The sequence below is a fragment of the Oratosquilla oratoria genome, chromosome 2 (genome assembly GCF_046742065.1).
Source record: "Oratosquilla oratoria isolate Oo_2021 chromosome 2, ASM4674206v1, whole genome shotgun sequence".
In the NCBI taxonomy this organism is placed as follows: domain Eukaryota; kingdom Metazoa; phylum Arthropoda; class Malacostraca; order Stomatopoda; family Squillidae; genus Oratosquilla; species Oratosquilla oratoria.
The window spans coordinates 28,906,410-28,927,242 of NC_134778.1; the positions used below are offsets into that span (position 1 = coordinate 28,906,410).

Genomic DNA, 20,833 nt, shown 5'->3' on the forward strand with positions numbered 1-20,833 from the left:
TTACGGGATAGCTGGGTTCGAATCCTCGGCTCGTCTACGTTTCAATTTCCAACGGATGCCTCCTTCGAGCGATTCTCAGCCTCGTTTGCGATGGTACGGAATTAAAAGTTATATGTGGTTGAAAAAGATACGTGTATATATATATATATATATATATATATATATATATATATTTGGAAGAAAGTATACGCTGGACTTGTCATTTGCCAATTTATTCTGACCTTTCAAACCCTGTCCAGGGTTCATCTTCAGGGTAATACAGTGGTAGCAATAGGAAATCTATATAAAGGGGATCTCCCTCATACACTGGGACAGGTAACCCTGGTAATCGTTACATTTCAGAAACAAACAAAAGTAGAATACTCAATCACCGATTGTACTGTACATATCACAAAGATTAGACATGGTGCAACCCGAAAATAATTCCAATTGGAACCCCATTAACACAATTCACATCATACCATTAGTGTCAAAACTAGCCAATCCAATCTTTATACTAAAACATGTGAACCTGCCTCACATTGATGTGAAGATCCAACACAGCTAGGCTACTCGTCGCCTGTAATGCGGGAGATTAAAAATATAAAATAAAGACTAATACAGAACATATAATACATCAATAAAACAAACATGCAGAGTTTATAATAATATAAGAAAATACAAGGAAGATTGAAAAAAATGCTACCACACGCTAGGATGCACCACAATGCATCCGGTAACCTAAAAGGCACCACACAGCGTGTTGTACCAACACATGGAACAAATGTCCCATGAAGCAATTACCTTAATTTAAATTAATGAATGCTTCATGGGACATCTGTTCCACGTGTAAGTATGACATGCTGTGTGGTGCTTTTTAGGTTATTGGCTGCAATGTGGTATGTCCTAGCGTATGGTAGCATTTTTTCAATCTTCCTTATATTTTCTTATACAGACGCTCCTCAACTTATGTTTTAGTTATGTTCCGAACTGCCGAACGTAAGTTGAAAATGAACGTAAGTTGTTACTGTACTATACATCCGTAAATTCTATTACCGTATCTTATAAAACACCCCTAAAGCATTAATTATACACATAACATTGTAAAATAATAACATTAATTTCAAATAAATTAAATTCAAGCAACATAAATGGAGATGGTGGAAGAGGAGGGGGAGGAAGAGGAGGATGAGGCAAGGCACGTTCAGTCTGTCGTTTGTGCCATGTAAATGGACGCAGCGTCATGCGTAAGTATCGTTTGAACTACGGAGAGCGTGCTAAACTAAAAAATTCACTCAAATTTTTTTTTTTTTTCAGTCAGTTCAAACATAAAATTGAAAAAACGTAAAACGAATGAACGTAAGTAGAGGAGCATCTGTATATTTAATTATAAACTCTCTGCATGTTTGTTTTATTGATATACTATACATTCTGTACTATAGTTTTTATTTTATATTTTTAATCTGCATTACAGGCGACGAGTAGCCAAGTTGTGCTGGATCTTTGCATGAACGTGAGGCAGTTTCACATGTTTTAGTATAAAGATTGCATTTGCTAGTTTTGACATTAATGGTATTATGTGAATTTTGTGTTATGGGGTTCCATTTGGAATTATTTTCGGGTTGTACCATGTCTAATCTTTGGGGCATTCTCTGTTAAATCAACCAAATTTTTTTTAAATTAACACCCTCATCTCTCAGAGTTTGATGAAATATGGTTATAGGGAAATCATAGACCCTGAATCAATTTTTAAATTTTTTAGATCAATCAGACAAACGGTTCAAAAGATATGACCTCAGGAATTTTGAGGTCGCGTGTGAGGTCATATGTTTTCAGTGACCCATAACTTGGTTAATAATGATCAGAATTGCATATATGTATATATATTTAGAATCAGAAAAAGCCAAGGAATTCGAATATACATGTTTTAAAACTGTAGGTTGAAAAATAAATAAGTTGTACAAAAAACAATATTTGAGGTCACAATTTGACCTCTGGGGTATCAAATGAGAATTTCTTTTTATAGATATTTTTAATCTGCATTACAGGCGACGAGTAGCCAAGTTGTGCTGGATCTTTGCATGAACGTGAGGCAGTTTCACATGTTTTAGTATAAAGATTGCATTTGCTAGTTTTGACATTAATGGTATTATGTGAATTTTGTGTTATGGGGTTCCATTTGGAATTATTTTCGGGTTGTACCATGTCTAATCTTTGGGGCATTCTCTGTTAAATCAACCAAATTTTTTTTAAATTAACACCCTCATCTCTCAGAGTTTGATGAAATATGGTTATAGGGAAATCATAGACCCTGAATCAATTTTTAAATTTTTTAGATCAATCAGACAAACGGTTCAAAAGATATGACCTCAGGAATTTTGAGGTCGCGTGTGAGGTCATATGTTTTCAGTGACCCATAACTTGGTTAATAATGATCAGAATTGCATATATGTATATATATTTAGAATCAGAAAAAGCCAAGGAATTCGAATATACATGTTTTAAAACTGTAGGTTGAAAAATAAATAAGTTGTACAAAAAACAATATTTGAGGTCACAATTTGACCTCTGGGGTATCAAATGAGAATTTCTTTTTATAGATGTAAAAAATGAAGGCAAAGGCATTAGCTATTAGAATCGGCAAAAAAAAAAAATTATGTATTTTTCATGAAACTAACCTATAAGTGAACACCATATTCCTAAGTCTGGCATCAATTCTCCCTTTTTTTCCACACTTAAGCTCATATTTTGACACACAGATTTTTTTTTTAGATATAAAAGCAAAGACAGGGTTCTTCGCAATGAGAAACAATCATAAAATCCAAAGTGTAAGTTGGTAAGCTATGAGAAACAATCATAAAATCCAAAGTGTAAGTTGGTAAGCTATGAGAAACAATTAACAGTGTTGCTAAACAGCCAGTTGAAACAAGTTGCTACTTGTCTAATTTTAGCATCCTTGTCCACATGTTAGTACAGTTGCAGCCATATAACTGGGTGGTTGTTGTTGTTGTCGTTCCTTAGACTGTCTGTCCGAGCAGTCCCGTCTCCCCAAGGAATGCCATAGCCGAAACTGGGTTTTCCCACAAATCCTTTATAGAGCGTATGTTGTGTTGTTTGCGTGCATGATTGTGTATAATGCAGTCGTGCATGATTGTGTATAATGCAGTCTTCCATTATGTGTTGTATGGTATGGGGTGAAGTGTTACATCCTGGGCAGCTGTTCACAATGCGGTCATCCAGCCTCTTCTGGTAGCTTAGAAGTGCTGGGAGAGAGGATTCAGAAGGGTGGATATCAGGGGGTCTGGCATGCAGCAGTGTGTTGTCTTTCAGTGTGTTAATGGAGCGGTGAGTGATATGATTATGAATATGTTTCTGGAGGCTGGTATTTGGTGGTTGTGGAGGAAGAGAAGAGAGTATCTGTGCGTGATAAAGGTCTTTAGGTGTTGTTTTAATGTTTCTTGGTGTGTGTGGGTGTTCTGCTATGTAGTGTAGCGGGTGTAATGTGTTTGTGGTGGCTGCGGCAAGTGTTTGTGTGCCTCTCATGTCGAGGTGGTCCTTGACTTTGAGGACTTTTGTTTCATGGTGTAAATGGTCTGTAGGTGTTGTATTTGTGCAGCCTGTAATTGTTTTTAGGGCTTTGTTTTGTATGATTTGAAGGGTGTTGTGGTGTGTCTCACTGAGATTAGGAGCCCATGCAGGACTCGCATAATTCAACACTGAGCGTATGCATTGTTTGTATATTGTTATATTAGTTTCTTTGTTTTGTCCAAATGTTGTTCCAGTGATTGACTTAAGTGCGTTAAGTCTGGGTGTGCATTTGTTTTTTATGTTTGTGATGTGTTGTTTGAAAGACATGGATGTATTTTATGTTACACCAAGAATTTTCAGTGTGTTTGTGTGTGGTATTAAAGTGTTGTTGATGTAGAGATGAGGTATGTATTTGTGTTCTTTTGTTCTTTCTACACCCTTCTGGGTCATCAGGAACAAGTTCATATTATTATCCCTCAAACAAGGATTCATGTGCTGTGCCAGGACATCGTATATTATCTGTAATGAGTTGTCCTAGCCTAGGAGGAGGTAGCAGAATTCAATACATGTTTCCCAAAAAAGAAATTGATGAAAGCATTGCAAATGCAAGACTGGTGTTGGCTAGCACATGAATCCTAGTAGGTGAGCATTGTTCTTTGTCATATATCTTATTTTCAGTGCAGGTTAACAGTAATACAAGTTTCATTTCTTATATTCTTGGTGTCTGCCAACCTCAAATCTAAGGACCAAGATATTACAATTCCTGGAATATATATGCAATTTATAAATTTGGTGTTTTCTTAAATGACATGAAAAGTACCAACAATGATTTTTTATTATGTTCACTTGTAAATTAGTTACATAAAAATTACTAACATTACCAAACATTTTATGGTTGTTTCTCATTGCTAGGAATCTTTTGTTTTTAAATCTATAAAAAAAAAAAGTCAAAACATGGACTCAAGCGTAGAAAAATAGGTAGAACTGACGCCAGACTAATATGTTGATCATTTATAGATTAGTTTTATGAAAAATAATTACATACAAACTTTGTTTTGCTAATTCTAATAGCTAATGCCCTTGCCTTCATTTTTTACATCTATTAAAAAAAAAAAAAAAAATCTCATTTGATACCCTAGAGGTCAAATTGTGACCTTAAATTTTGTTTTGTATAACTATTTTTCAGCCTAGAGCTTTAAAACCTGTATATTTGAATTCCTGAATTCCTTGGCTTTTCCTGATTCTAAATATATATACATATATACAATTCTGATCATTATTAACCAAATTATGGGTCAATGAAAACCTATGACCTCACATGTGACTTCAAATTTCCTGAGGTCATATCTTTTGAACTGTTGGTCCGATTGATCTAAACATTTCAGAAATGGATTCAGGGCCCACAATTTCCCTAAATACCAAATTTCAGCAAAATCTGAGAGATGAGGGTGTTAAGCACTGGTTGATCTGACAGAGAATGCCAAGTTGTGATATGTACAGTCAGTGATTGAGCATTCTACTTTTGTTTGTTTCTGAAATGTAACGGTTACTGGAGTTACCTGTCCCAGTGTACGAGGGAGACCCCCTTTATATAGATTTCCTATTGCTACACTGTATCACCCTGAAGACGAACCCCAGACTGGGTTAGAAATGTTGGAATAAATTGGCAAACAAGTCCAGCATACACTTTCTTCCAAAAATGATTCCTGGACTCCAGCAATTTATGTATATATGTACATATATGTGTATATATATATATATATATATAATGTGTGTGTGTGAGTATTTACCTAGTTGTATTTTACGGGAAGGGGAGCTATGATCATGGTGTCCCGTCTTCGTATCTTGTTTTATCTAGACTGTTTTTAAATTCATGTATCGTTTTTCCACACACCACATTCTCACCTAACTTGTCCCAAACATCCATTACCCTGTGGGGAAAGCTGTTCTTTTTCAGGTCTCTTGTATAACTGTCTTTCTCGATTTTCTTTCCGTGTCCTCTTGTATCTATACTATCCCATTTTATTAGATCCTCTCTATCAATAGTTTCTATGCCTTTCATGATTCTATAAATAGTTATCAAGTCTCCTCTATCTCTTCTTTGCTCTAATGTCTGTAGCTCAAGTTTTGATAGTCTCTTCATATGATAGTTCTGAGAGTGCTGGTGCCAATTTCGTAATTGCTATTTGCATTCTTTCAAGTTTTGTTATACATTTTTTGTACTTGGTGATGACATCGTTGCTGCATACTCCATTCTTGGTCTCATCAAAGTGACTAGTATTTTCTTCACCATTTCTTCATCCAGGTATGTAAATGCCACTTTGATTGTTCTTATTGAATTACAAGTTTCTCCAAAAATCTTGTTTATACATATCTCAGGGGACATATAATAACGACTCCCAGATCCTTCTCATTTTCTATTTTTAATTTCTTCCTCTCCCAATTTATATGATCCCACTTTTCTTTTTTTGCTTCTTCCAAATTCCATTATACTACACTTCTTAATATTGAATTCCATCTCCCACTTCCTACTCCATTCCCATACTTTATCGAGATCACTCTGTAGCAACTCACTATCTACAGTGTTCACTTTTTTAAACAATTTTGCATTGTCCTCAAAGAAGCTCATAACTTTCAATTCCTTTATCCATATAATTAATATATATATAGCAAACATTATTGGGGCCAGAACTGTTCCTTGTGGAACTCCACTAATCACTTCATCCCAATTAGAGTTGTTTGTCTCTTATCACCACTCATTTTTTTTTCATGCAAGAAGTCTTCCATCCACTTCAGCAGTTTGACCTGTATTCCTCCTGCAGTTTCTAATTTCTTTAACAATTTCTTATGTGGCACCTTATCAAAAGCTTTTTTCAGGTCTAGAAATATACAATCAGCCCATCAATCTCTTGTAGTACATCTATTAGCCTTGAATAGAAACACGCCAATTTTATGACGTATGATTGTCCTTGTCTAAATCTAAATTGCCTTGGATTTAGTATGTATTTTTCCAAATGCCTTACCCATCTAATTTTCATCATTCTTTCACAAATTTTAGCTATTGTACTTGTAAGAGAGACCGATCTATAGTTAGTAGTCTTCCTTGTTTCCCCCTTTATATATTGTTACTATATTCGCTCTTTTCCAGTTTTCTGGAACTTAATCTTTTTTCAATTAACTGCTTATTAGACTATGTATTTTGTCTGTTAGTTCGTTCCTGCATTCTCTCAAAATCCAGTTTGCCATTTCATCTGGTCCATGCAATTTTCTGACATTAAGGTTACTCAAGTGATTCATTATTTCATTCTTTGTTACTTCTACCTTTTTCATAAGGGGGATTTTCTCCCTCGTAAACACCAATTTAAAATGATTGTTCATAATTTCTGCCATTTCTATTTCCTCTGCGTATTCAACTCCTTTTCGTAGTTTCTCAAATTCTTGTTTGTTTTTCAGTTTGTTGTTTACAAATCTGTAAAATAGTTTTGGTTGATCTTTACATTTTTTTTATGACATTTTTCGTATTTTCTCTTTTCTTCTCTGCACACTTGTACATATTCATTTCTATAATCGGTATATATTTTCCATTTTTCAGGTCTTGTCTTTTTTCCATTTTATCCAAGCTTTATCACTTTTGTCTTTTAACTCCCCACATCTTTTGTTATACCAACACTTTACATATCCTTTTTCTTGTTTTTGTCTTGGAACATACTTTTCCATTCCTTTATAATTTTTTCAAAATAGTCAATTTCTCTTCTACTGTTTCCTCCTTGTGTATCCTTTCAGTCTGCTTTTCGAAAGAATTCTCTTATTTTATCAAAATTTGTTTTTCCATACATCAATCTTACCTTTCTATATTGTTCATTTTTTTTTTCCATGTATTTTTCCTCGTTTAGTTCCAGTTCAACCAATATGTGGTCATTTTTACTTATTGGCATCTTATATTCAATCTTGTCCACTATTTCGGGTTCTGATGTGATTATTAGATCCAATCTCTATGGGTCTTCCTCATTTCTATACCTAGTATTCTCTTGTATCCATTGCGTCATTGCATGTTCTATAATCATATCAAGTAGTACATTTCCCCATAGGCCTTATCCACCCTTCACCATCATCTCTTCCCAGCAGATTTCTTTACAATTAAAGTCACCCATTATAACTATTCTTCCTCCATCTTCCATCATCTTATGTAGTGTTATCCTTGTGTCCTCTTAACATTTTTGTGTTCTCTCTCTTCCCATGAAGCCATCTTATGAGGCATATAATTTACTACAAACTTCCTGCTCTTCCCATCCCTGTCTTCCACTTCCATCATAATCATCTCTATTCTTTCCATATGTGACATTCCTCACATTCCATCCCTGAATACACTCCACACCCCTCCACCCTCCCTCTTATCTTAGCACCTCCTGGATGATGGGTCATCCCTGCACCTTGTATCAATACCTGAGAGAAAAGAAGGAAATAGCTAAAGAGATTATGAAAGAAATGCAGGATGGAGGGCAAAATTTCTAAAAAGAAATCAACGAAATCCATAGAATAGGCAAATATTCAAAAGAAAATAAAAGAAGAAAAGAAAAAAAACAACTGAAAAGAAAACTAAGAACTCAAATTATAGCCGAGGAGGCATTATCGAAAGCAGTTAAACTGGCAAACAGCGAGAAATTAAAACATATGATACATAAGGAACAGAGTGATGAAGAAAAAGAGAAAGACAAAGCTCTCAGAATTGAAGCCAATAATAGAAATGAGAAGAGAACAGACAGGGGGGAAAAAAAATTGGAGAGTACTGGACTTGAGGCTGAAAAAATGGTTCATCAAAAAAATGGAAACTTAAACCTAAAAAGAAAAGGAAATAAAAAGCTAAAAGTGGCATACACAAATATCTATACCATGATCTCTGGAATCAATGAACTAAATGACTATCTAGAAACAGAAAAACCTGACATTAAGGGAATAGTAGAGACAAAATTGAAAGGACCCCTATCAACAAGCATAGTGGGACATGGTCTATACAACCACTGGGTGAAAAATAGAACAGAAAAGCAGGGAGGTGTCGTCATGATATTGACCAAAAAAGGGTCTAAATGTGACAAAGATTATTGAAGGCATAGGAAATGTAGAATTATGATCAAAATTGCAAACAAAAAGATGAAAAGCAGAAAATTTGTAGCAGTGTATGTACCATCAAAAACACATATGTGGTCGGACAGCGAACATTCCAAATTGTTGGAAGACACAATGATTGTGCTAAATGAGTTACTGAGAGAGGGTAGAAACATAGTAATCATGGGTGATTTTAATGCAAAAGACAATCTGGGAAGAAATGATAAAGAGGGAGATGAACTTTGGAGCAACATTCTACTGGATATGACCATCAAATATACCCTAACACAATGGGTTAAGGAAAATACTATAGAAACAATGAGGAACCATCGAAACTAGACTTAATATTAACTTCTGAACCAGATATTGTGAACAAAATGGAGTATAAAACACCAATTGGAAAGAGTGACCATATACTAATAGTTTGAATTAAAAGAACAGAACAATGTAGACAGGAATGACAAACAGAGAAGGAAGATTGATGCACAAAACGGATTTTGTTAAACTAAGAAAAAAATTCCAAAACATAAACTGGGATAAATTCTCTAAAGAGGAAACAAAGATGGAAGACAAATGGAACATATTAAAAAAAAAAGTTCAAGGAAGGAATTACATGTACCAAAAAAGAAACAAAAAGAAATTTACATAAGTGTTGGTTTAACAAAAGGTGTAGTGAGGCTAGAAACAGGAAAGACAAAGCCTGGAAAAAATGAAAAAACATCCAAATGGCAAACATATATAAAACTTGGGAACGAATGTGAATATAAGCAGGAAAGAAAAAAGAAATTATGAAAAATATTGTAGACAAATCTAAGGATCAACCTAAACTATTTTACAGATATATAAATGAAAAACTTAAGGATAAACATGAAATAGTGAAATTGCATGACGGAGATAGAGAATATGGATTACACAGATGGCAGAAGTTATGATCAGACATTTTAGATGTTTTTACAATTGAGATCTCACAATCTTGGGAAGATGAACAACAAGAAATATTACCTACGATGAAAGAAATAAAGATAACACAAAAAGAAATAAGAGACCAGATAAAAAAAAAACTAGATGTCAGGAAATCACATGGACCAGATGGAAGCGCAAATTGGATACTGAAAGAGTGTATAGACGAACTGACAGATAAACTATACACGCTAATTGACTTCTCAAAGAGGAAAGTTGCCGTAAGATTGGAAAGATGCAAACATAGTACCAATATATAAAGGAGGAAATAGGGAAGATCCTACAAACTTCAGACCGGTATCCTTACAAGCACAGTAGCAAAAATATGCGAAAAGGTCATCAGTAACAAATGGACCAAACACTTGGAAGAAAATAAAATAATAAACTCCAAACAATTTGGCTTTAGAAGTGGAAGATCATGCACCACAAACCTAATCTGCTTTTACTCGAGATTGAGATAATACAAGAGATTGCTGGGCAGATTGCATCTTCTTGGATTTGCAGAAGGCATTCGACAAAGTACCACATAAAATATTAAAATAATAGGAGGCATACAATGTAAACTGCTGGAATGGATGAAGGATTTCTTAACTGGGAAAAAATGAGAGTGGTATTTAGAGACAAAAATTCGAACTGGGAAGATGTGAAAAGTGGAGTCCCATAAGGCTACATACTGGCTCCTTTAATGTTTGCCATATATATATAAATGATATGGATGAGGGAGTAAACTGTTATATGAACTTCACTGACGATGCCAAATTACTCAAGAGTAAGAACAGAAGAAAATTGCATATCGCTACAAGACCTTGACAAAATATGGGAATGGAGTCTGAAAAGCAAGAAACTTCAACATTAAAAAATGTAGCATAATGGAATTGGTCAAAAATAAAAATAGAGTATCGAAACAGTATAAAATTAGAAACAATGTCAAAAAAGTAGATTCAGAAAGGGACCTGGGAGTAATCATCTCAAGTGACTTGACACCTGATAAACATGTCAATAAATTATTTGGAGACTTATAACTTACTGAGGTCAATGAAAGTGGCCTTCGACTACATGGATGAGATGGTTAAAAAAATTGTTACACCGATAAGACCTAAACTAGAATGTGCTGCAACACTATGGGCACCTAGCACAAAGAACAAAGTTAGAAAGAATACAAAGAGCAGCAACAAAAATGGCGCCTACACCGACAAACCTGACATACGAACAAAGATTGGAAAAATTACATTTGTCATCACTGGAACAGAGAAGAGAAAAGAGGCGATTTGTTGACCATTTTCAGAATTATGAAAGGGAGGGAAATTCTCGACAGAGACGACTTATTAAAGTGGGACAGAAGATAAACAAGAGGACATGAAAATAAACTAAAGAGAGACAGCTACAGAAGAGACCTGAAAAAGAATAGCTTCCCACATAAAGTGATTGATGTTTGGAACAAACTGAATGGAGTAACAGTGAATGCCAAAAATATACACGATTTAAGAATAAACTGGATGTGGAGGGATACGAAAACGGGTCACTACGAGCATAGCTCTCGTCCAGTAAAATACAACTAGGTAAATACACACACACACACACACACACATACACAATTATATATATATATATATATATATATATATATATATATATATATATATATATATATATTACACACACACACACACATGATGTGGTCACCAAGTACAAAAAAATGTATAAAAAAAACTTGAAAGAATACAAAGAGCAATTACAAAATTGGCACCAACACTCAAAACTATCATATGAAGAGAGACTAGCAAAACTTGAACTACAGACACTAGAACAAAGAGAGGAGATTTGATAGCTATTTACAGAATCATGAAAGGCATAGAAATTATTGATAGAGAGAATCTGATAAAATGGGATGATAGAAATACAAGAGGGCACGGAAAGAAAATCAAGAAAGACAGCTATAGAAGAGATCTGAAAAAGAACAGCTTTCCTCACAGAGTAATAGACAGTTGGAACAAGTTAGATGAGAAAGTGGTGTGTGCAAAAATAATACATGAATTTAAAAATAGTTTAGATAAAATGAGATATGAAGATGGGACACCACGAGCATAGCTCCCCTTCCCGTAAAATACAACTAGGTAAATACACATGCTGTCGCGTACCCACTGTCCACATTTTTCCTTTTTCTTTTCTTTTTCGAGTTGGTCGTTAGTTGTCTACCAGCACGTAGTTAACCCCCCCCCTCTTTATCTGGCAGCCGTGTTTAATGTTGAGACACCCAGAAAGTCAACATGTCAGATCACCATGGGTGTAAAGTACCAAGTTGTATTTTTGGTTATATTTCTTTTCTCAGTATTTCATTTTCTCTTTGGTTTAATGTGACCAGCTTTATTTATTTCAACTTGTAACAGTTATCATATGTCAGTATGCTGCAATGTACTCAAATTTTTGTATTGCATTTAATTGTAGATGTATGGTAACAGTTTCCATGACTGGCAGGTTGGATGTGCATCATGCACTCCAATTACCAGCAAATTATCTTGTCTTTCATTTTCTTTGTGTTAGTATTAAGGATTTGGATTACGTACATAATATTCGTGTGTGTGTATGTAATTTGGGTTGTGTAAGTGATTAGGCTACTATGCTGTTATCCAGAATGGGATAGTAAAAACTTTCTATTGTTGTACTCTTTGGCTCCATTGACCTGTTAGGTCAATTGCTAGTATTTTAGAGGCTTAAACTTCTCTCGTTGCTTCTTCCTCATCTCGTTCGAATCATTAGCCGGCCATCCGTCTCCTTTTCGGAGACTTTTTCATACAAAAGTGTAAGTGGTTTTTATAGGAAGTATGTCCTATGTCGGGTGCGGAGTTTTCGATAGGATATTGAGGTTACCTTTTGGGATTTTGAATTTGGTGTGTCATATGGGCTTTTGCCAATTTGTTCTCGTGAGTGACTTTTGTTCATCCGTTTCCTCCACCTTTGTTTATCCACATTACGCATAAACTGTTAATAAAGTGTGGTTATTTTTCACGTGATTTTCTTGTCTTCTAACTTATATTAAGATAAATACTTAATTGTTCTGTTACCCAAGTGCTTTTGTTGTTATTGTTTTGTTGTGTAAATAAGATCTTAAAACAAAACACTTTTTCATTCCTAGAGAAATTAGAGTAAATAAATGAGCTATACTTTAAATATTTCAAACCCCCAAAAAAGTAACAGTGGCGACCTTGCCAGGATATCATGCGTGATTGTTAAACCCGATTTTGAATAGTAATACGAGATGGTAATTACTTTGAACGGAACCGAAAAGTTGGACGAGTCACAAAGAGTGAAGGAAGAGCCAGTAAGTGATTTGGTTGTGTGGGCAAGAAAAGATGCGCCGGAACAATATTTTGAGTTCCGCCGTCTAGAGCTCCAGCTTAAGCTTGCAGCACAGATACGGTTAGCGGAGTTACATGCAAGTGGAAGTACACTTTCCCAACCGTCTTTTGTTTTGGATATGCCGGTCAAAGGCAATCTGAAACCTGTTCCCGTAGGGTAATTTAAAGATCATTTACAGTGTTCATACTGCAAAATAAGCGGTCATGAAGTAGCTCTGTGTTGGTTTAAGATGCAGGCAGAGAAGTCTAAGCCTGTAATAATCAACCACTTCACTTCTTTGATACAAGTGGAAACTAACATCAACACAACCCAACGATTTCTCAAACCCCTTGCGTATCAGCAGAAAAATGCTGTGTATAAATAGAAATGGTGAAAAATACGCAGGTAAATGAGAAATATCTGTTCCATATACTTTCTTTGCATGCTGTGCTGCAGTTTCACACGGGCTATTGTACCAAAACCACCCCCACCTCATCTCTGGAATTACTTCTTTGTTTTTATAATGGCTAGCGCCAGCCAACTTTGTTCAGCCAGGGTTCAAGACCCCATCTACCTTCTGTTCAGTTACGAGTCTTCTTGGTTCTAGTCTGCAGACAGGTAAATTTGAATTTTGAATCTAGGACGACGTTTATTTTCCTCCCTCTAATAAGGGTTTAAGTATCCTCCTCTGTAGTAACCTTTTATTTTTCTTATTTGAACTGTCCTAATTTTACAGCTCGTGTACAGTATTTACAAAATTAACGTCCACTCATTTTAGCACCTATCCTACAGATTACATTATATATATATATATATATATATATATATATATATATATATATATATATATATATATATATATATATATATATGAACTTGTAGGAGGATATTCAACACACATTACCAACAACACAATATGGTTAAGGTACAACGAATGAAAGCCATCTACATCTTTCATTTCGTTGGGATAACTATAACGTCTGGTCTGGCTCAATGGTCTGGGAACAGCACCAATGGAACTACCATAAAATGTTAAGATACTTCATAAAGAACAATTTTCGTCAAGAGTATTCAATGAATATTTAAGAAAAATTATTCTGTGTTTTCTTGTTCATACTATAGTCAGCGCAAGGAGAATTGGCCGATAAGGCGTGGCTAGGATATTTCCCGGTGTTGCCACATATGGGCATCCATGGCGAGAACGTGCGTCTGGATGCAATGTTTTCTGAATGCAGTGTGAGGGGGGCGGGGCCAGAGATTAGATGTAGTGGCAACGTCGCTCTCGCATGCACCGATGCCATATCTACACTTAAAGAAACGAAACCTTTGTATAGAAAACATTGCTTTGATTTTTATCTCAGTGGTGGTGTGTGACAAAAAATTATAATATAATCATATGAGGCAACATTATAAAATTATAAAATAGAATTATATAATAAAATAAAACTATAAAATAATTATATGTGGCACCACAGGGGAACTCCCAGTGGTCCGCCCTAACGGCCAGATCTCAGTGCATAGGGTATAATAACATCGATGCGATTGCGTCAGATCACTGCAAATCAGTTGACGAGGAAAACTTGAAAAAAGAAAAACAAATAAATAGGTAAATTAATTAATAAAAACCTAAGATATAATGATTAAGGCACCGGCTTCCCCATCCTTTCTTAGTGTACAAATAATGGCCGTTGCCACGTTGCCGCCGTCTGAGATCAGGATATGATGAAGATTGAGCGTGGTAAAGGCCTTATAACGAATATTGATCCAATTCTATGTTGATAAGATTAATGTCTATATCGCAATACACTTATTGGACCGTCTATATATAGAGACCTCCTTAGGATCTTCCTTTACGTAGTGCAATTTCTTCGTACAGCTCTTCCTGGTTATCTGATTATTTGTGCTTTTATAATGTCGATTTCAAAGCCGATTCATCTCCGAGTATATATGACTGATCATGATACACAATAAATTTTACAGCTAACCAAGGTGGGTATCATGTTTATGTAGATTAAGCCTTTGTTTTTCGACTCAAGATTTCTCCCAGAAAAAAAAAAAAAAATACTCGATGACCATCAATTTGCACAAACTTACATCATCAAAACATCGAAAGAAAAACAAATAAAACCAACAACTTGATATCACTACAATGCAAGTATGGAAATGTTACTAATAATAAAGTTATATAAAATCACAAGTGAAACTTTTAGTTGAAAAAGTTGATAAAATATATGTACATTTCTTATAGAGCAAGATATCGTATTTATTGCATAAATTTTGTTTCTCTGAATATAAAAGAGTTGACAAACTCAACACACCCACGAACAAATATTGACCAATATCACAGATGTTAGAGTATACTTCAAAACAGTGACGGGTCTAAACCTACACTGCACGCACGCCAAGTAACTGCAAGCTCTTCACACTGCAACGATCTCGCCTCCGAATACTTTACTCGTTCAAAATTCGTTCTGAACAAGTGAAACAGTTGGCAGGCTTGGACACTTATAAAAATAGGACTGTCAGTGATACACATGATCGAGGCACAAACGTACACAATACCCACAAACATATGTACAAACACCTGCGGTGTTACGTTAGAGCTAAACGAATGGGCTCGAGTAAACATGCTGCATCATCTGGTTACGTTTGTAACAAAAGCCCCAATATACCAGGAAACAAACGATTTTCTGAGCAAAAAGGACTGCTATTAGTATGCGATGTACGGATTGACGTTTGGCTGCATAATGAAAAATATATAAAAATAATTCATACTGAATCACAAGAGCACGAGAACCATTACAACAAACGTTTTATACACAACCTTTCGAAATCTGAAGACAAAATACTACGTAGAACAAATCTATTCTCAGTACAACATTTTATCCATAATACGAACTTAAACAATTCTTATTTTTCAACTAGATTAGACCATTTCTGATATGAACATTAAAAAAAAAATCGAGCATACACGGAGCAATACATAAACGAATTCGACTAAGCATCAACTTTGAGAACTTACTTCCGAACAACTTAATTTGGACAAGGCTACGAAAAGTCTCTGTATCGTGAAGGAAAGTTTCAGTTTAAACCCTTCGACTATGGACGCCCTTTACATATTTTGTTCTGGCTAACCAAGTAATTTTATTCGGACGTACGTGTCCCAAGTCCATCTCACTGTTGAACAGTAATGTAATGTGTTGGAGCAAATTTACAGAACATGTCATCAGCATTTGAGGGTTGTACAGTTTGGAATAAAAGTTTGGCTATGGTCTGGAAAGAAAGTGCTATTGCTTAATAGAGGATTAATGCAGAGAAAAGTAGTGATAAACAGTTTACAATCTTATTTAAGAAGCTTTAATAATGTCTAAAGACATCGAAAGCTACTCACTCCATTTCTCGTGCCTCAGCGGTCTCACTACTGATGTCCTCTTCGACGGAGTAGTCCAAGATTGATTTGACGCCAAAGGATCGTAGACATTCCAACGTTGGCTGAATACGAGTTTGGTCCTCACCGGCCACGAAATGTCCGTAGAAGGTGTTTTTCATTAAAAAGGTGAAAAGTTTAGTCCCTAGTATCTTCTGGAGGAACTTGAGGATCTGGGGGAAGGAAGAATGCAGGGAATTAATAATCTATCTTCTGGGCCAAAGGAACAAATTTATCAATATACCAAGGACCTCTTCTCCTTTCTCAGGGAGAAAGCCTGCCAAGGCACACCCACCGACACCCATTCCACTCCCATCCATCATCCATTTGTTTCCCCTCTCAGTTCCACGTGGATGAAGGGTCATCCTTGTCCCATCTTCTGTCCGGTTCAGAAACAACACATAAGAATGAAGGAGACTGCAAGAGATCATAAGGCCCACACTAGGCAGCTCTGTATCCATCACCACCTGTCATCCCCATCCATAAAGTTGTCTAAGTTTCTTAAAACAACTGATAGTTTCAGCGCTTACTACATGGTTACTAAGTTTATTCCATTCGTCCACCACCCTATTAGCAAACCAATTCTTGCCCATTTCCTTCTTAAATCTAAATTTGTCCAGTTTAAATACATTACTGCAAGTCCTGCCCTGTTGTTTTAATATGATGACCTTGTTTGCATAACCCTTGTTAAAGCCTTTGATCCACTTGAACACCTATTAGATCACCCCGCACTCTGCGTCTTTCCAGAGTGTAAATTAAGGTGCCTAAGCCTCTCTTCCTAAGGCAAATTTCTGAGTCCTTGTATCATTTTGGTCATTCTTCTCTGTACTGATTTTAGTGAATTGATGTCCATTCTGTAGGACGGAGACCAAAACTGTACCACATAGTCAAGGATGGGTCTAACTATCGCTAGATGGAGTTTGATAATTACCTCTGCACTTTTATTCGTTACCGTCCTAGCAATGAAACCTAATGCTCCGTTAGCTTTATTCCTGGCGCTAATGCACTGTTTCCTGGTTTTAAGGCCCAGACTCACGAGAACTCCCAAGTCTCTCTTGCACTTTGTTTTCTCTAAAAGCGTGTTATCTAAGCTGTATTTTTGAGGTTGTGTAGCTCTACGTTTAACGCGTTACACTTAGAGATATTGAAGATCATTTGCCATTTCACCGACCATGTGAACAATGTTAAGATCATCCTGCAGAATCTCTGCGTCGTCTCCTGACCTAATTTGGCATCCTATTTTTGTGTCATCCGCAAACTTACTAACATCACTATTTATCTCATAGTCTAAGTCGTTTATGTACATATTGAACAACAAGGTACCCAAAACCCTGGGGGACCCCACTAGTAAAATTACCCCACCTAGATTTTACTCTATGGTGACCCGCTGTTTTCTGTTACTAATCCAAGCTCTAATCCATTCTAACACTTTTCCTCCTATGCCATGGGCTTTGATTTTATTTAGTAGTCTCTGGTGGGGCACCTTGTCGAACGCTTTGCTAATGTCAAGGTAAATAACATCGTAATTAACGTTGTTATCTGACGCCATATATATTCTAATGTAAAAGGACAGAAGATTAGTCACACATGACTTACCCTTGGAGAAACTATGCTGTGTATCATGAATTAAATCATGTCTTTCAATGTGTTCTCCGAGTCTATTTACTATTGATTCAAGCATTTTTCCTATAACCAATGTCAAACTGATTGACCTGTAGTTGCATATAGACGATCTATCTCCCTTCTTAAAAACAGGAACAACGTTTGGCTGCCTCCAAGCAGTAGGCAAAAAACCAGTGTCTACCTATTTATTAAATATTCCAGTTAACTGGTCGCAGATTTCAAATTTACACTCCTTAAGCATTCTCGGAAAAATTTCGTCTGGACCCAGGGATTTTGTAGCTTTAAGTCTTTCACTCTGCTTGACTACAACTTTACTAATATTAGACTTCTTTCTCCATCCCCACTGAACATCGGATCGCAGTCAGGTACTTTATCTAACCTCTCATTAGTAAACACCGAGAGAAAATATTTGTTAAACTCCTCACTCATTTTTTCCTCCGATTATATCATGACATTTTCATCATTTTTATTTGGTCCTTTTCTTTCTTTATTTTTTGTTCTATAGAGATGAAAGAAACACTCTGGGTTGGATCTTGCTTTACTGGCAACCTTAATTTCATAATTAAGTTTTGCTGTACGTGTATTCTTTTTAACCAACCTTGCCATTTTGCTATATCTTGATTTAAGGTGCGTTTTCCCGTTTTCTATTTTTATTTAAGTCCTCTTTTCATTCCGATCTTATGTTTCAATCTGTCAGTCACCCATTTGGGAGTATATTTTTTCGTATTGACTTCAGGGGGATAAATGTATTTTGTTCATTAATAATTAAATCAGTTAGATTGCTATCCATTTCATTCAAATCGCTGACCTGTCTGTTGAGCCCCGGCCCCCAAGTGACCTGACCCAAGGTATGCATATTACCCTCTGTGACCCGACCCCTGGTCATGTACCGAGACCTGACAGTGCTGATAATGTCCGAAACGTCCGTATGACATTTCATATTCAATTTCAAATAGGATTTTATATTGTCAAAGTTTGCTCTCCAGAAGTCTGGTACCTGGACGTTATTCGTACTTTTTAATTCTTCCCAAATAATATTAAACTTTATTTCTTGATCGCTAGAGCCTAGACTACCCCCCAATTTTACATTACTAATTAGGTGCTCATTATTAGTTAAAAGCAAGTCCAGAGTATTTTCGTCGTGAGGCGATGCGCGGTGTCTTTGTTTGTACCGCGGGTTTGGCCATCCTTTCGGGTCGCGCATCTGCGCAGGTGGCCACAGCCCCAAGCAAGGTCGCGTCGCCGGGTCAGTGTGTGATTGGCACAGGTCAATTTGCCCACGACCCGTAGCGACCGCGATTGGCTGCGGATTTTGCGCACGGCCCATGGGCATAGCTTTCATACGCGCGGAGCAAACGGGGACACACTTCGGCATCGCCCTCACAGTAAGTACTATGTTCTTCCTTTACTCCCGCTAATCAGTAATAATAGTTTGCCTCCGTACACACACATATAATAAAAATACAAAACACAACAACAGTGTTTTTGTCAGCCTACACACCCGCTCGACTATCCTACCATAGTGGTGGCGACGGTGGTGTTGGAGTTGACGCTATTACACGCACCCATTCCTCAACTCTGAACATATTTCCAAATAACATTTCACTGTTAGGACTACTCAGTGAACACGAGGAGTGATAATTAGAAATTTTACCATGTCTCGCCGTAACACCAACACCCACGTGGTTGGACCTGTGAGTCAGCAGGCCAGAGCGCTGCGGGCGACTGCGGATGTCCCATTCTTTCTTCCGGCATTAACCACCACCCCATGAGTGGCCTCCCTGCCTGTACTGACGCGATATCTTGGCTTTCCTTATTAGAGGAAAGGTGGTCCCCAGAGGTCCCTGACGCAGACAAAATTGCAGTTACTCAGCAGAAAACTGCCGGTGATGCCGCGATAGCAAAGGGTAGGCATCCCAATGATTGGGAAGCATTCGAACTCAAGTTCCGCGACTTTTTTATGCACCCGCGTCGGCGGATGCTATGGCCGACCGCCTCGCTGAGGCAGTCATGAAACCTTCTGAGACGCTCACGTCTTTTGCTCTACGGTTGGCTGATATGGTCTCGTCCTATGCGGTGTACCACCCAGAGCGGGAGGATTGGGCCACAATTTCGGCTGTGACCAGAATTAAGCGGGCTATGCCGCCGCAGTTCTCAGGCACCCTCACTCGCGAACAGCAATCTTCCATTATTGGTGTCCTCCACGCGGCCATTGACTATGCCCAGCGGCATAGTTGCGATGTGAAAACGGTGTATGCGGGCGGTGCGGACTCGCCCATGGCCTTATATCCAGCCACAGCCGCTGTGTCGCACCAATACCCGGCCGCGGACGCAATTTCCCAACCACCCTCACAATCATATCCCATATCCACATTACACAGAGTCCCAGACTCTTCCTCACCTCGCACTTCGCGGGAGACAGAGACCAATCCTCGCAATTTGCGAGCGACGGAGGCGCGCCCTCGATGAGCGAGAGACCGGGGCGCGGCCTCGCGAGGAACGCACATTCTTCTCACAGGGCAGGGGGACACAGGAACACGTGGAAGCGTAACCGGGGCCGTGGTAGTCACAATAGGTGGCGTCCATATTGCACCCATTGTAAGGTGGGCCACGAGACCGATACGTGCTATTTTAGGGCACGCGGTCAGGCAAGCACGTGTTGCCACACTTGCGGGGGCGCAGGGCAGATTTGGAAGGCTGACACTAGTGTCGGTCAGAAGGCCCAGATGGGTTTCGCGGAGAGTGGCTCGTCAAAAAACGGCCAGCGCAGGGGAAAGCACACCCTAAGGTGACGGTTGAGCGGAAATCGAGCGTGGAAATTGTTCACGTCGATTTGGCCAGCTCCCATGGCGCTGGTGGTGGTTTGGCTATGGTAGC

At 37.4% G+C, this 20,833-nt stretch overlaps 1 protein-coding gene across 1 annotated transcript in view; it reads right to left on the reverse strand.

Annotated features, from left to right (window-relative positions):
* The window catches only part of LOC143037967 (proline dehydrogenase 1, mitochondrial-like), a 31,028-nt gene extending 14,498 nt beyond the window's left edge, over positions 1–16,530 (reverse strand). Inside the window, exon 1 of the mRNA XM_076206713.1 lies at positions 16,298–16,530. Coding sequence (XP_076062828.1) covers positions 16,298–16,455 — 158 coding nt within the window. The 5' untranslated portion in view covers positions 16,456–16,530. The remainder of the gene's footprint in view (positions 1–16,297) is intronic.
* Between the last annotated feature and the right edge of the window lie 4,303 nt (positions 16,531–20,833).